Genomic DNA, 14,768 nt, shown 5'->3' on the forward strand with positions numbered 1-14,768 from the left:
ACTACAAATCCTCTACTTCTGCAGGCCATTTTTCCCATTCCACCTGCTGGGGGTGAGAGGGTCACTTCACTGCTGTATGCTTTACATTGGGTTGTTCTAGCTCTCCCCCTGCCAAGAAAATTGGATCAGTCCTGCTAGTTTCGCGGGCCCGCTTGGCCCCGCTCCAAGGAACCCCGAGAGGGTTCCAGAGTTCCAGAGTTAGAGAGTGCTTGGCGCCGTCGCGGGGCAAAGAGGCAGCAGAGTTCTGTTTGGTGATTAGTTTGGGTTAGTTTATGAATCGTTCCTGAATAAAGAAATACAACTTCCCTGCCCAGCCGTATGTCTCTGGTCGTCTCTGTTACCTGCCCGTGAAGCTAGCCCGGCCAGCTAGAGCCCCCGAATTTTAACAACACTTCACAAGTGGTGAAGCAGATCTGCAGGTGTCTTATCTTTCTCTCTCCCTCTGTCTCCCCCTCCTCTCTCAATTACTCTCTGTCCTAGCCAACAAAATGGAGAAAAAGACAGCCAGCCGCCAAGAGCAGTGGATTCATAGTGCCAGCACCAAGCTCCAGCAATAACCCTAGAGGCAAAAATTAATGAAAATTTTCAAACAATAATGAAATAAGATAAAGGCACACAGAGTGACGCTGGCCTCATCAGCATCCTCACTCATCAATGCCTCGAAAATGGACTGAACCTCAACAGTCCAGAGGTGAAGCGAGATATCTGGGCAACATGCAGTTAGAGCAATGACCCCCCCGCCCCCGCTTGGCCCCACAAGGGTGAGGAGGCCACAGGGCCTGAGGGAAGGTAAAGGGTTCACCAGGCAGCAGCCCAGGGACCAAGGGGCTGTCACTGCCCAGAACCAGAGTCTCCGTCCTCCTCCGGTGCTGCCAGAAAGTCAGCAGAGCTATTTCAGCAGGAGACAGGCTTCCACCGCAGATCCACAGGGACAGACTTGCCTGTGTTCACGGCTGCATTACTCACGACAGTCACGGAGCAGACATAGCCTGAGTTCCCCTCAACACAACAGAAGTTACGGGATGTTCATTCCAGGAATACTACTCTGTCCTCTGGAACAAAATGGGTGGAACTGGAGGTGCTTATGCTTAGCGAAGTAAGGAATGTGATATGTGGAGTCTTGAGAGCTAAAACACACAAACCTACCCCCCCAAAAAAACCCAAACAAACAAAAACCCAGAAGCAAACAAACTGTCTCTAAGGCCTATGAGAACCATGGTGGTTATCTCTGGAAGGTGGGAAGGTGAGGACACAGAACTTTGGTGGTGGGTGTGGTGTGGACTCTACCCTGTAACTCTACAATCTTGTGGAAACACTACTAATCACGATTAAGAAAAAAATAGCTTTGGGGGAAAAATAAAAGGTTTCTATCAGAATCACTTTGTTTTTCCAGACCAGACCCCACCTGGGGTGGAGCACGCCTGGCCTCATGGCAGCATCTTCCAGGAAGGAAGATGGTGGCTTGTTTCATCAGTTGAAGCCCGGCAGGCCAGAAGGGTACAATACATGCATGCCCTGGCTTTCTTGTTTTTACCATGACAAGCCACACCCCACACAAAGTTGTCCTCATTCTTCTGATAATATTTTATTTCATTTTTTTGCCACCATGGTTATCACTGGAGCTTGATGAGACCTGAATGATGACTCCACCATTCCTGGTGGCCAGATTTTATCCATTTTCTTTTCTTGTTTTCTTTTATAGAGACTACTCCACTGCTCATGAAGCTTCCCCCTGCAGGTGAACACACTATTCTCTGGGTGTATGGGGATGGGACTCTGTGAAAGCTTGGTAGAGCTTAGAGGAGCTCTCCCTATCCTTGGATGGAGGTCTGGAAAGACACCCCACTTGTTAGTCTCTCTCCTTATAGAGATGAGCCAAGAGGGAAAAGTCTCCCAGACTCAGTTTCTCCTTGTTAGTCTCTCAAGCTCACAGAAAGCCTACAAGCCTCTCACACTTAGTTTCCCCTGTTAGCAGCAGGCCAAATGGTTGCCTGCCTTAGGGTTCACTCAAAGTTCACACATCCACTTCACCTTTTGATCATAAAGGAGAACATACTCTATCATACACCTCCCAAACACCAGGCAGTGAAAACCCCAACTTCTATTTCCTTGTGACCTTTGATATCTGTGACTTACATCAAGCTTTGTCTTTCTTCTTCTCTATCTCAGCTTACTGGTTTAACCCCTACGCTTCTCTCAAATGCCTTTGGATAATTAACTCGCCTGCATCATGGAGACTAATCATTTTGACCTTTATGTATCACATCAATTCTTGTCATACCAGCCCCCTACCATAGGGGCAAGCTGACCTTTAAGAAACCTGTAATTTCTGACATGTGAAAAATGTTCTTTGTTTAACTCTCTATAAAAACCTATACTCTTCTCCCAATAAACGAATGTTCGTACCAGAATATTCCCCGATGCCTCCTTTCTGAGTCACGTGGTCTCTTGAGCCAGTGAGGGAGGGTCGGAGGCTTACCCCCTGGTTGGAGCCACTCCACGTGAGCCCCAGCATACGTGTGTGTGTGTGTGTGTGTGTGTGTGTGTGTGTGTGTGTGTGTGTGTGTGTGTATCAGACAGAAACAGAGAAGGCACAGAGCCTTCCTTCAGACAGAAACAGAGACGGCACAGAGCCTTCCTTCAAACACAGCAGGGCCAGGCTCAAACCTGGGTCATATATACAGGAAAACAATGCACTACCCATGTGAGCTATTTCACAGGGCCTTTTCCACTCTCTCTCTCCTCACACGCCTGTTTTCCATATTCTACTGAGAGAAAAAAAAAAGAGGGAATTGAGCACTGGCACATAGGCTGAGCACACAATGCCACACTCAAGGACCTGAGTTCAAGCCCCCGGCCCCCTTCTGCTGGGGAGAAGCAGCCTTGTGCCACTGGGTGTATTTTAAAAGACAACTAAGCTCAAATGAAAGTCTCAGGAGGGCAGGGAGACAGGTCAGCAGTACAATACATCCCATGCAGAAGTGAGGCTCTGGGTTCGATCCCCGGCCCTGCATACAAACAAAAAAGACAGACGCAATGGAGCATGGAGAGTGCCAAGTGAAATTCCCCTCGGCGTCTCCTCTCAGATAACTGCAGAGACTGCAGTGGGGGCTGACCCGACCCAATGGTGACCTGCAGAGTATCAGCTCTGGGCTGGTGGTCAGAAGGACGGCCCAAGAGGGCCCAGGCTGGGAACCAGGCCAGCAGACAGGTTCCACAGTCACCTGCTGCCAGCCAGCTGGCTGTGGGGCCCAGCCCATTGATGAAACATTTGGTGATGGCTACCCAACACCAGTCACTGAAAGGGGTTGGTGCCAGGAATCCACCTGGCATACTGGGGGTGTCCGCATGCAGTCACACCACACTTCCTGCATGGAGGAGGAGGAAGTCTGCTGGGGATGGGTTTCTCTTTGCTCTAAGCAGGCCCCACCCCGACAGAACCCACCATCTGAGACATCACAATTGACACCGCATTTTGAAACACCCAAGTTTCCAAAAAGCAAGCAGAGGGCAGGATTATTTGATTCACATGAGTCAGCTGTCATAGGAAGCTCTGCACAAAGGCTGAAACATGCAGAGCACACACACCAACACGAGGACAACTGGAAATACAGTGGCCTGGAGAGGGCTTGTGTGAGCAAGGCCCCGGGTTCAAGCCCTGATACCACAAGGGAGCACCTAGCACCAGGGGTAGTGCCCAACGTGGACGTGGTGGGGCAGTGCTGTGGTGACTCTCTGGCTTTCTCCCTGGGTCTCTATCTAAAAGGGACAAAGTTTCTGGGCTGGGGAGACAGCATAGTGGTTCTGCAAAAGAGTTTCATGCCTGAGGCTCTGTGGTCCCAGGTTCAATTCCCAGCACCTCCATAAGCCAGAGCTGAGCAGGGCTCCAGCTCCCCACATGTGCCCTCCCCCATCTTTCTCTGTATTTCTCTCATTAAAATAAATAAAATATATTTTTTAGAAAAGAACAAGGTTTCAAAAAGCATCAACCCAGGGGGTAGTGAAATCATCTCTCTCTCTCTCTCTCTCTCTCTCTCACACACACACATACACACACACACAAATACAAACCAATAAACCACCCTGAGTGGTCCATGAGGTGGCACAGGGGTTTTGATGCTGATCCCTGGACATGCTCCGGTTCTCTGGTTCTGTCTCTCTCTCATCAATAAATCAGAGAGAATGGGGTCGGGGAGGAAAGGAAGGAGAGAAGGAAAGCTCCAAGAAGTTCACTGAATTCCTATTTTACTGTCTTATTTTCTTACCGCAGCACTGCTCAGCTCTTGGCTTATGGCGATGCTGGGGACTGAACCTGGGACCTTTGGTGCCTCAGGCATGACGGTCTTTGCAGAACCACTATGCTGTCTCCCCAGGCCCTTATTTTTAATTGTGAGTAACAGGAACCAGAAAACAGAGTTGGGTTTCTTCTAAGGTGAAGTGAAATACTCACCCTGGTTTGAGTCTCTATTCTTCAGCCTTTGTGGCTAGAAGTGCCTCATCTGGAGCTGTTGCCTATCCTTGGGGACTTTCCTCCATGGCTGGAGGAGGGGGCAACACAGCCCCATCTCCAGAAGCGCTTCAAAGCCTGGCCTTTACACTCTCTGGTCTAGGGCCTGCCATTTCTCCCCATCGTCCCTGAGTCAATATAATGCACTCTCTTGGGGTTTCCAAGTCCCATCAGTTTGATTTGTCCAGTTCAGCATGAGGAGAAAAGCCATGGAGGCTGAGAGGGCAAGCAGGACACATGGCTCCTATCCTTCCCAGAAACACAAGGACAGATCTGAGCTGCTCTCCCCCAGGGTGTGCTCCTCAGAGAAGGCAGGACGGGTGGCACCCACAGGTGGCACCCACAGCCTTGGGCCAGCGGCTGCTACTCTTGGGTGCACAGGGAGGAGGGGAGAGGGAGAGAGGGAGGGAGGGAACCTGATCCCATCAGAGCTATGGGCTGATCAACTGAGCAGATGAGTCCCCCACTTCACATGGGGCAGAAATGGTTACCTATCTGTGGAGCAGGAAGGGTCACCTGTCCATGGGTGCCAACTTCCTGTGGGGCAGAAGGGGTCACCTGCCTATGATTCTCCCATTTCCTGTGGGGCAGGAGTGGTCACCTGTCTATGATTCCCCACTTCCTGTGGAGCAGGAGGGGTCACCTGTCTGTGCTCCCTACAGGAGGGGTCACCTGTCTATGTTCCCCCGCTTCCTGTGGGGCCAGAGGGGTCACCTGTCTATGTTCCCCCGCTTCCTGTGGGGCCAGAGGGGTCACCTGTCTATGTTCCCCCACTTCCTGTGGAGCTACAAGAGATACCCATATGAGCAACGTGACTGGAAGCAAAGAGAAAGCAGGACAGATGTGAGATCAGGGCATCCCTGAGAGCCACCAATGAAGAATGTTCTAGAAACTTTGTCTCCAAAAAACCACTGGTGACTTCATGAAGGCCTTCAGTTAACACAGTTCCCTTGAAAACTGTTTTGGATAAAGGCATGTGTTAAGAAAAAAGAAATGATACTGCCTTTTAGGACAAAAATGGAAGGAACACAGATGGTTAGCTAAATGAAAGGAGTGCGGACATGACAGACAACTGCCTCATGGCTTCACTCATGGGTGGAATAAAAACAACTAAAACACAGGAACTGCAGGAAAGAATCATAACCAAATTGTGTCTCAGACTGCAAACTACGGCAGCTACTAGACGGGAGTAGGGGGAGTTAGAGGGGTCTCTGGTGGGTGTGCGGAGTCCCACACACATCCTGAGGCATGGGATCCCCTTCCTAAAACTGTGACATTGTCAGCCAATGGCACATCAGTAATCAGTGGCATGACACTCCCGGTATGCCCAGCCTGAGGCAGCACAGAACACATTTCTATGGCCACTTGCAGACACACACACAGTGCCAGGCCACCACGCAGCTCAGGGGAGAACAGGGGGCCTGTCCTCCCCAAAGTCTCCTACTCGGTCCTCTGTTAAGTTGCTACCCCATCCATCCCTTCTGCTCGAGGCAGCACTTTCTCTTCTCCTCCACCCCCGTGTGGTGGGAACCATGGCCTCACTGAGCTCTGCCCTCTCCCAGAGGAGGTTTCACTGAAGGGGACATTCTCAGGGGTGTCACCTGCCTATCTGGCCCTGGGTGTCTGAGGCCTAGAGAGGGGCTAGGACAGGCACTGAGCTGTGGAGAGATGGGAGAGGAAGAGCCTCTACAGTAACCCAGGGATGACATGGAGGGGGACACCCACAGCAGTGAGCCAAGTGTCCCTCAAATGCAGAAGTCTGCCACCCCCAAGCAGGCGGAGCAAATCTGAGTAACAGCTTTAGAGAGATTTCGAGCCGAGGGATTTGAGAGGAACCCTCAAAGCTCACCAGAGCCAACTCTCACACCATCCAGTCATGGAAGTTTAGTTAAGACTTTTAGTTACTGCTGGTCTTGGTGGGTGATTTCTCTTTCTCACTGGCTCTCAGTGCAGATTGCTGATCCAAAGACATGCAGACACTACAGCTATCAGTATGTGCTCTCAAAGATCCCACCGAATCACTGAAAACCAAAACCCAAAACTGACTAAAAACATTAACATCCATGACCAAGGTTCAAGACTGGTCCCCACCACAATAAAGGAAGCATTGGTGCTCTGTGTCTCTGTCTCTATCTCAATAATAAGAAAAATAAGAGGCCGGGTGGTGGTACACCTGGTTGAGTGCATATGTCGCCATGCACAAGGACCCCGGTTCAAGCCCTGGCCCACACCTGCAGGAAGAAGCTTCGTAAGCAGTAGAGCAGGTCTGCAGGTGTGTCTCTTGCTCTCTCCCTCTCCATCTCCCCTTTGGCCCTCTCAACTTATATTTCTCTCTCTCATTTTTTTCCAAAATTTATCTTATTACTACTTTGGGCAGGGTCAGTGAGAAATTGAGAAGGGATGAGGTAGACAGAGAGATAGAGACACCTGCAGCACAGTGTCATGGCTTGGGAAGCTCCCCCACTTCTCACTGAGAGTCCAGATTTCATTCATCTGCGAGATAAGGTGAGAAGGAATCCTGTCCAGGAAGGGAGGGCCTAGCCACTCAAGCCCCAACTGCACATGTCACAGCCCCACCCTCCTCAGCCTCCCCACGAGGTCCAGGCCCTCACATTCCAAGTCGCCAGTGAAGAAAGCCAGGAGCTCTGGTGAAAGGCACAGCTGGGCACTGAGTCACAGGAGAGACAGGCTAATTAACTCCCTAGCCAAGAACATCTGAGTCCACAGGGTCCGTCTGTCCACTCCAATAGACTGCATTCGACCAAGACACAGGTTCTCTTTAAGTAATTTTTAAAAATGCATCCCTGAACAACTGCCAAGGACTAGGACCAATCTAAATGCCCAGTGACAGAAGACTGAGTAAGGAGTTATGGGATACAGATTTCATGGAATGTCACTCAGCAGTTACAAAAAGATTATGTGATTCACGACAAAATGGATGAAACTAGAGGTGACGCTGCTTAGTGAAATAAGTCAAGAGATGAAAGACAGCTGCCGGATGGGTTCACTCCATGTGGAATCTAGAGAGCTGGTACACATGGATTTGTACAATGAAACAAAACACAGAAGCAAGCAAACTTTCTAAGACTGTGAGGACTCTGGTGGTTCCCTCTGGAACATGGGAGGGTGGCGGTCACAGAACTTTGGTGGTGTGTGTGTGTGTGTGTTTGTGTAACTATGCAGTGATCTAACGATCTTGGAACCTACTATTAATCACAAGTTTTTAGAAATTTAAGAAAATATTTTTTAACTTGAAAAAAAAAGTTAGAACTGGAGGGCACTATGCTTAATGAAGTAAGTATGGAGATGATAACAGACAACTAGCAAAGGGTTTCACCTAGCAAAGGTGGAACAGATTTAACTGAAATACAGAAGTTTGAAAAAAAAAAAAAATGAGTACCCAAAGTGTATCTGACATTATGACATTGTTGTTTGGTTGGCTGGTTGGTTAAAAGCATAAAATGTAAACCAGATCCAGTGACTCTCAAAAAAAAAAAAAATCAAAGACCAATCTTATCAGGGTGCCTCCTTTTCTTCCAGAGTCCCAGGAGAAATCTGCTTTCAGGCTGGAGAGGCAGCATCACGGTTCTACAAAAGACTCTCATGCCTGAGGCTCTGAAGTCCCAGTTTCAATCCCAAGCACCATCCTAAACCAGAGCCAAGTAGTGTTTTAGTCTTTCTGTAGCTCTCTCATTAAAATAAAACAAATAAAAATATCTTTTAAAAATAATTCAATCTAGGATGACAGAGGACCTAGTGGGGGTTGTATTGTTATATGGGAAACTGGGGAATGTTATGCATGTACAAACTATTGTATTTACTGTTGAATGTAAAACATTAATTCCCCAATAAAGAAATAAAAAATATATAAATAAATAAATAAATAGATCTGCTTTCTCCTTTGAGAGCGGACGCACTATTCACAGCTGCACTATTCACAACCACCAAAGAGTTGGGGCAACCTAAATGTCCAGCGACAGATGACCACACAAAGAATTATGGGACATATGCCCAATGGAGTACTGCTCGGCTATGGAAAGGATGATCTTGTGTCCTTCAGGACAAATAGCCACAGAACTGGGGGGGATGGTGCTGTAGGTGACACTGAAGAGGATGGAGCCATGAGCGCCAGGTCCTTTTGATCTCAGAGAGCTAGTGCGGGGAGGGGGGGCACTGCACCCCGGGGCCTACCTTCAGGTAGGAGCCGTAATACTTGGTGACGTAGGGGCTGTCGCACTGGCTGAGCACGGTGATCTCCTGCTGGATGTCCTCAATCTCGTCCTCCGCCTCCTCCAGGTCAATGATTTTGATGGCCACCACTTTCTGAGTGCGGTTGTCAATGCCCTTGAACACCTCCCCGAAGGAACCCTTTCCGATCTTCTCCAGCTTGGTGAAGAGCTCTTCCGGGTCGGCTTTGAGGTTCTGCATGGGGAGAGAGAGGAGGAAGAAAAGGTGAGTCAGCAGTTGGTGGGAGCCAGGGCTGTGGCAGCCAGGCCCTCTGCCAAGGATGGGCACTGTTCAGTGGCTGGAGGGGTCCAGGGTGACCCAGATGGCCCAGGACTCCAGATGGCCCCCCCACACACACCATTTCCACCTGTGTGCGCCTGTAACGCTGCAAGCAGGAGCTGTCACCCGGCGGGGCTTTGGATCTGAGATCAGCTCCAGGCCCTATGTAATTAGTGGAAATGAAACTCAAAACATTAGAACATTCTATGATAAACAGGTGGGTCTCTCCATCAGAGCGGCACTCCTGCCTGTTCATCCCAGTGAGACTTCTCCCATTTCTTCCCACCCCATCCCGACCCCCAAAGTTCTCTAAGTTCCATTTGGAACAGACTAGCATATTAGGTGGGCTTGGTATCCTGACAGGGAAGAGATCTATCTCCTCGCCAGACATGCTGAAGGCCCAACATATAGTACTGCTGATGTCGACCCTTTTGGTCTGTTTATTTTTTAATATTTTATTTATTTCTTATTGGAAAGAGACAGAAAAATTGAGGGAAGAGGGGACACAGGGAGATAGAGACACATGCAGGCCTGCTTCACCACTCGTGAAGTACCTCCCCTGCAGGTGGGGACCAGGGGCTAGAACCTGTGTCTTTGCATGTGGTAACAAGTATATTCAATCAGGTGTGCCACTGCCCAGCCCTGGGTCCTGTCTAGCTTCACTGCCTTAGTCTACCTATTTTATGGCCTGATCCCATGAAATAAGCAACCTGCCTTCTTGCCATGTAAAAAGATGCAGCTTGGGGGCTGGGCAGTAGCACAGCGGGTTAAGCGCACATGGTGCAAAGCGCACATGGTGCAAAGCACAAGGACCAGCGCAAGGACCCAGTTCAAGCCCCCAGCTCCCCACCTGCAGGGGAGTCACTTAACAGGCATTGAAGCAGGCCTGCAGGTGTCTATCTTTCTCTCCCCTCTCTGTCTTCCTCTCCTTTCTTGATTTCTCTCTGTCCTATCCAACAACAATGACAGCAATAACAACAAGGGTAACAAAAGTGAAAAAATAGCCTCCAAGAGCAGTGGATTCGTAGTGCAGGCACCAAGCCCCAGCAATAACCCTGAGAGACAAACAAACAAAAATGCTGTTTGTTTGTTTTTTTAATTGCCTCCAGGGTCATCACTGGAGCTCACCGCTACTGAATCCACTGCTCCTGGTGGCCATTTTTTCCTTTATTTATTTATTTATTTTTATTTTTATTTGATAAGACAGAGAGAAATTGAGGGGGCTGGGCGGTGGCGCCCCTGGCTAAGCACACATAGTACAAAGCTTAAGGACCCGTGCAAGGATCCTGGTTCAAGCCCCTGGCTCCCCACCTGCAGGGGATGGGGGGGGTCGCTTCACAAGCAGTGAAGCACGTCTGCAGGTGTGTATCTTTCTCCCTCTCTATCTTCCCCTCCCCTCTCAATTTCTCTCTGTCCTATCCAAAAATCAAAAAACTGGCCACAGGAGCAGTGGATTCATAGTGCTGGCACCATCCCCAGTGATAACCTAGGAGGCAAAAAAAAAGGGGGGAGGAGGGGAAAAGAAAAAGGGGGAGAGGGAGACTTAGACCAGCTTCACTGCTCATGAAGCCTCCCTCTGCCAGGTGGGGAGCAGGGGCTCCAACCTGGATCCCTGCTCACATGTCACTTAACCTAGTGCACCACAGCCCTGGCCCTGAAAAGCTGCTTTTCCAAGTCCTTAACCACCAACTTGACTAACTAGAAGCACACAGGCAGCTTACAGGCCAGAGGCTCTGACAGACCCAAGAGGGCTTGCTCTGACCTGCCCAGACAAGGTCGGCCCCACTCTGCCCAACCCTCCAGGGTCTTCTGGGGAGACACCATTCTTCAGTAAAAGCCACCCACCCCCAAAGATGAGCCGTGGTTGTGACTGGACAAATACCAGAGCGAACTCCACTCTGCACCCACTGTCTGAGTCCCTGGCTGTGCCCTCAAAGCTGCTCAGGCGCCTCTGGCCTCTGTCCGCCCCTGAGCACAGCCATGCCCCTGACCCGGAAATCCCTCCTACTTTTTTTTTTCCATGTATTTTCTGACAAGACTGAGAAAGGAGGGAGAGACAGAGAGACATCCGCAGCCCTGCTTCACCACTCAGGAAGCTTTCCTTCCATGGTCCGGGAGGTGGTGCAGTGGATACAGTACTGGACTCTCAAGCCTGAGGTCCTGAGTTCAATCCCCAGCAGCACATGCACCAAAGTTATGTCTGGTTCTTCCACACTCTCACACACACTATCTTCTTCATGAATATGAATAAAATCTTGGAGGAGGAGGAGGAGAAGTGGCAGCTGCTTTACTCCTGCATGTGGGGTCCACGGCTCGAACCCAGGTTCTTGGACACTGTAACACATGCTCTTAACCAAGTGCACCACAAACCTCCAGCTTTTACAGACACGGAAGGAAAACCTCTAACCTCTACCCCCTGCCCCCGAGGGACGGGCAGGGGTGAGGGAGTGAGAGGCCAGAAAGCCAGCTCACCAGATAGGGTGCACACCTTGTAGTCCTGGTTTGAGCCCTGGAACCACACGGGAGAACCATGGAGCCAGGGGCAGCTCCACGGCTAGGGAGCCTGTCTTTTCTCTGTACAATGAAAGGTTGGCCTGGGAGGAGTGAGATCTCACACCTGACCCAGAAAAAGACATCGTAAATAAATAAAGATGCCTTTAGACTTAGTCAACCTTGCCCCTGGCCCCGGAGTTCAGGAGCCACAGTGGAGGTTAAGAACGTGCTCTGGGAAATAATACAGAAAAGTCAGCACTCAGGAAACTTGTTTCTCGCTCAGAAGCAGCCAACTCAATAGACGGACTCCGAGAAGTGCCTTGAGCTCGGGCACCCCCATGCCTGGAGGGGGCGCCGTCCCAGGCCACAGGTGCTCAGGAGGAAGGCAAGAACGTCTGGCAGGGCAGCCACATCAGGCAGCTGTGAGTGACCATGACAAGCCAGCTGGCTGTCCCCAGCCACCCAGAGCCCCTGCCCACCTGTAGAAAGGCAGCAGTGGCCCTCATGGCTGGAGGGGGGGCAGGCAAGGCTCTGGAACAAACTGGTTCCAGCCTGCTTCCCAGCTGAACCCCAACTCCAGACCTGGGGGAGACTTCTCCCTCCCTGCGCTGCAGCTTCCTCAGGGCAGACAAGTGAACAAGGATGGCGGGAGTCGGAGATTCCCACTTCCTGTCCCAGCTGGCTGGGTGCCACCACATCCCACCCAGCCTGGGGTCACAGGCCCATCAGCCATCCAAAAGGATGACAAGGGGGGACTTGCATACATGACTCTGGGGGGCTGGGAGGTGGCTCGGTGCATGTACACATTAGCAAAACAGGGGCCCGAGGAGGGCCGGGCAGTAGTGCAGCCGGTTAAGCACATACAGTGCAAAAGCTCAAGGATCCTGGTTCAAGCCCCTGGCTCCCCACCTGCGGGGGGAGGGGTGGTTGCTTTACAGGTCTCCAAGTGTCTATTTTTCTCTCTCCCTCTGTGTCTTCCCCTCCCCTCTCTGTCCTATCCAACAACTATGATGGCAATAAGAACAATAATAATAACAACGATAAACAACAAGGGCAACAAAAGGGGAAAAATTGCCTCCAGGAGCAGTGGATTCGTAGTGCAGGCACCAAGCCCCAGAGGTAACCCTGGGGGGGGGGGGTGGAACCGGTCAAGCAGTGGCACATTCAGTTAAGTACACAAGGGCCAGGTTCAAGCCCCCGATCCCCACCTGCAGGAGGGAAGCTTCACAAGCAGTAAAGCAGATCTGCAGATGTCTTTTTTCCTCTCCCCATCCCTTCTCAATTTCTGTCTCTATTCACACCAAATATACATATTTTTTGTTTTAAACCAGTGCACACTTTAAGCAGTCGGGCAATGTTCTGGTTACTCATTCTATCTCAAAAAAAAAAAATTAAAAATCAAAAAGCAGGACTGGATGGTCCTCACTCGGAGAACCCAGGTTCAAGCCCCCAGTCCCCTGCTGCGGGGGGAAGCTTCATGAGATATGGAGCAGAGATGCTCCTGTCTTCTCCCCATCTCTGATCCTCTATCAAAAAGGGGGGAGGCAGGCTGTGGTGCACATTACACATTACAGGGCACAGGACCCAGATTCACACCCCCTGGTCCCCACCTGCAACAGGAAAGCTTCACAAGTGGTGAAGCAGGGCTGCAGGTGTCTCTCTGTCCCTTTCCCTCTCTACCTCCCCCTCCCCTCTCAATTTCTCTGTCTTTATCCAAGTGTGTGTGTGTGTGTGTGTGTGTGTGTGTGTGTGTGTAAGCAGTGGAGTCATGCAGGCACTGAACTCCACCGATAACCCTGGTGGCAAGAAAAAACAGGGAGATAAAGGTAGACATGTGTCCACCCGCTCCTCCTACCCACACTGAAATTAATAAAAGATGAAGAGGAGGAGCACTGGATGCCAGCCACTGAAAGGCGGAAACACGAAACACGACTCCCTGCTGGGGAAGGTGACATCAGAGGACAGGACACAAGAGGCGCCTGAGGGAGGAGTGCCGGCCACCATGCCCGCCCAGGTGACAGGGCCGGCGCTGAAACTGAGCCATCTCCTCTAGGAACTCGGGGCAGGGCCTGGGGCCACCAGGAGGTGACAAGCCGCTCTAAAGACAGGCGGGCAGAGTACCTGCCATGGGCAGGGTGGTCCTGGGTTCAAGCCCCAGCGACACCTGAGAGAATCATGGATGGTGAGTCAATGCTGTGTAGCCTCTCTTTCAAAATCAAGGCCAAGGAACAGAAACGTGAGCCAGGGGGCGACTCGAGGGTCCAGACTCAGCCCAAAGTGGCACGTAGCTAGCAAGCAGTGACGCGGGAAGTGGCGCCAGGGCTAAAGCATTGGACTCTCAAGCATGAGGTCCCGGGTTCAAGGCCCACCTCACATGCTGCCAGAGTGATGTTCTGGTTCCCTCCCCCTCCTCCTCTCATGTTGATGAATAAGTAAACCTGGAAATGCCAACAGCTACAGTGTAATCTGTTAACCCGCGCCAACAAAGAAAAATAAAATACTAAGGGCGAAAAGCACATGAGCTTTCGCAGTTACTGAATCTGAGTGCCACAGATCATGAGTACAGGGAGCACCTACGTCTACAGATAAGTCCAACTTATAAAAATAGCACTGTCAGTAATAACACCAACAGCCAAGCCTCTGCCACTGCCCACTGCCACCCAGAAAGAAGCCTTTAAGTAAATAAAGAGAACTTGAGGTTCCGAGGCCCAGGCACCCATGGGAGCACATGGGGACCCGAGGAGTTTCGAGAGCTCTGGAGTGTCTGCCTGTCTCTCTCCCTCCAGTTGTCTTTCTGTAATTCTTTTATTTTTTTTACATTTTATTTTATTTTATTTTATTTTATTTTATTTTATTTTTTTGCCTCCAGGATTATTGCTGGGGCTGGGTGGCTGCACTACGAATCCACTGCTCCTGGAGGCCATTTGTTTTTCCTTTTTGTTGCTTATCATTGTTGTTGTTATTGTTGTTGTTGCTGTCATTGTTGGATAGGGCAGAGAGAAATCAAGAGAGGAGGGGAAGACAGCGAGGGAGAGAGACACCTGCAGACCTGCTTCACCACTTGTGACGCAGCCCCCTGCAGGTGGGGAGCCAGGGACTCATCCGGGATCCTTATGCCGGTCTTTGCACTTTACACCATGTGCGCTTAACCCGCTGCGCTACCGCCCGGCCCCCCTCGCCTTCTGTATTTCTTACCCTGTTCTCTAGAAAATTATGACAATAAAAGCCACCAGGAATGGTGGAGTCATGCAGATAATCCCGG

At 50.6% G+C, this 14,768-nt stretch overlaps 1 protein-coding gene across 4 annotated transcripts in view; it reads right to left on the bottom strand.

Moving 5' to 3' along the window:
• STK24 (serine/threonine kinase 24) overlaps positions 1 to 14,768 on the bottom strand; it is a 42,782-nt gene that overhangs the window by 19,547 nt on the left and 8,467 nt on the right. For all 4 annotated transcript variants that reach the window (XM_060191782.1, XM_060191784.1, XM_060191780.1 and 1 more), the window contains exon 2: positions 8,699 to 8,929. In XM_060191782.1, coding sequence (XP_060047765.1) covers positions 8,699 to 8,929 — 231 coding nt within the window. The remainder of the gene's footprint in view (positions 1 to 8,698; positions 8,930 to 14,768) is intronic.

The sequence above is a fragment of the Erinaceus europaeus genome, chromosome 5, assembly GCF_950295315.1.
Source record: "Erinaceus europaeus chromosome 5, mEriEur2.1, whole genome shotgun sequence".
Classification (NCBI taxonomy): domain Eukaryota; kingdom Metazoa; phylum Chordata; class Mammalia; order Eulipotyphla; family Erinaceidae; genus Erinaceus; species Erinaceus europaeus.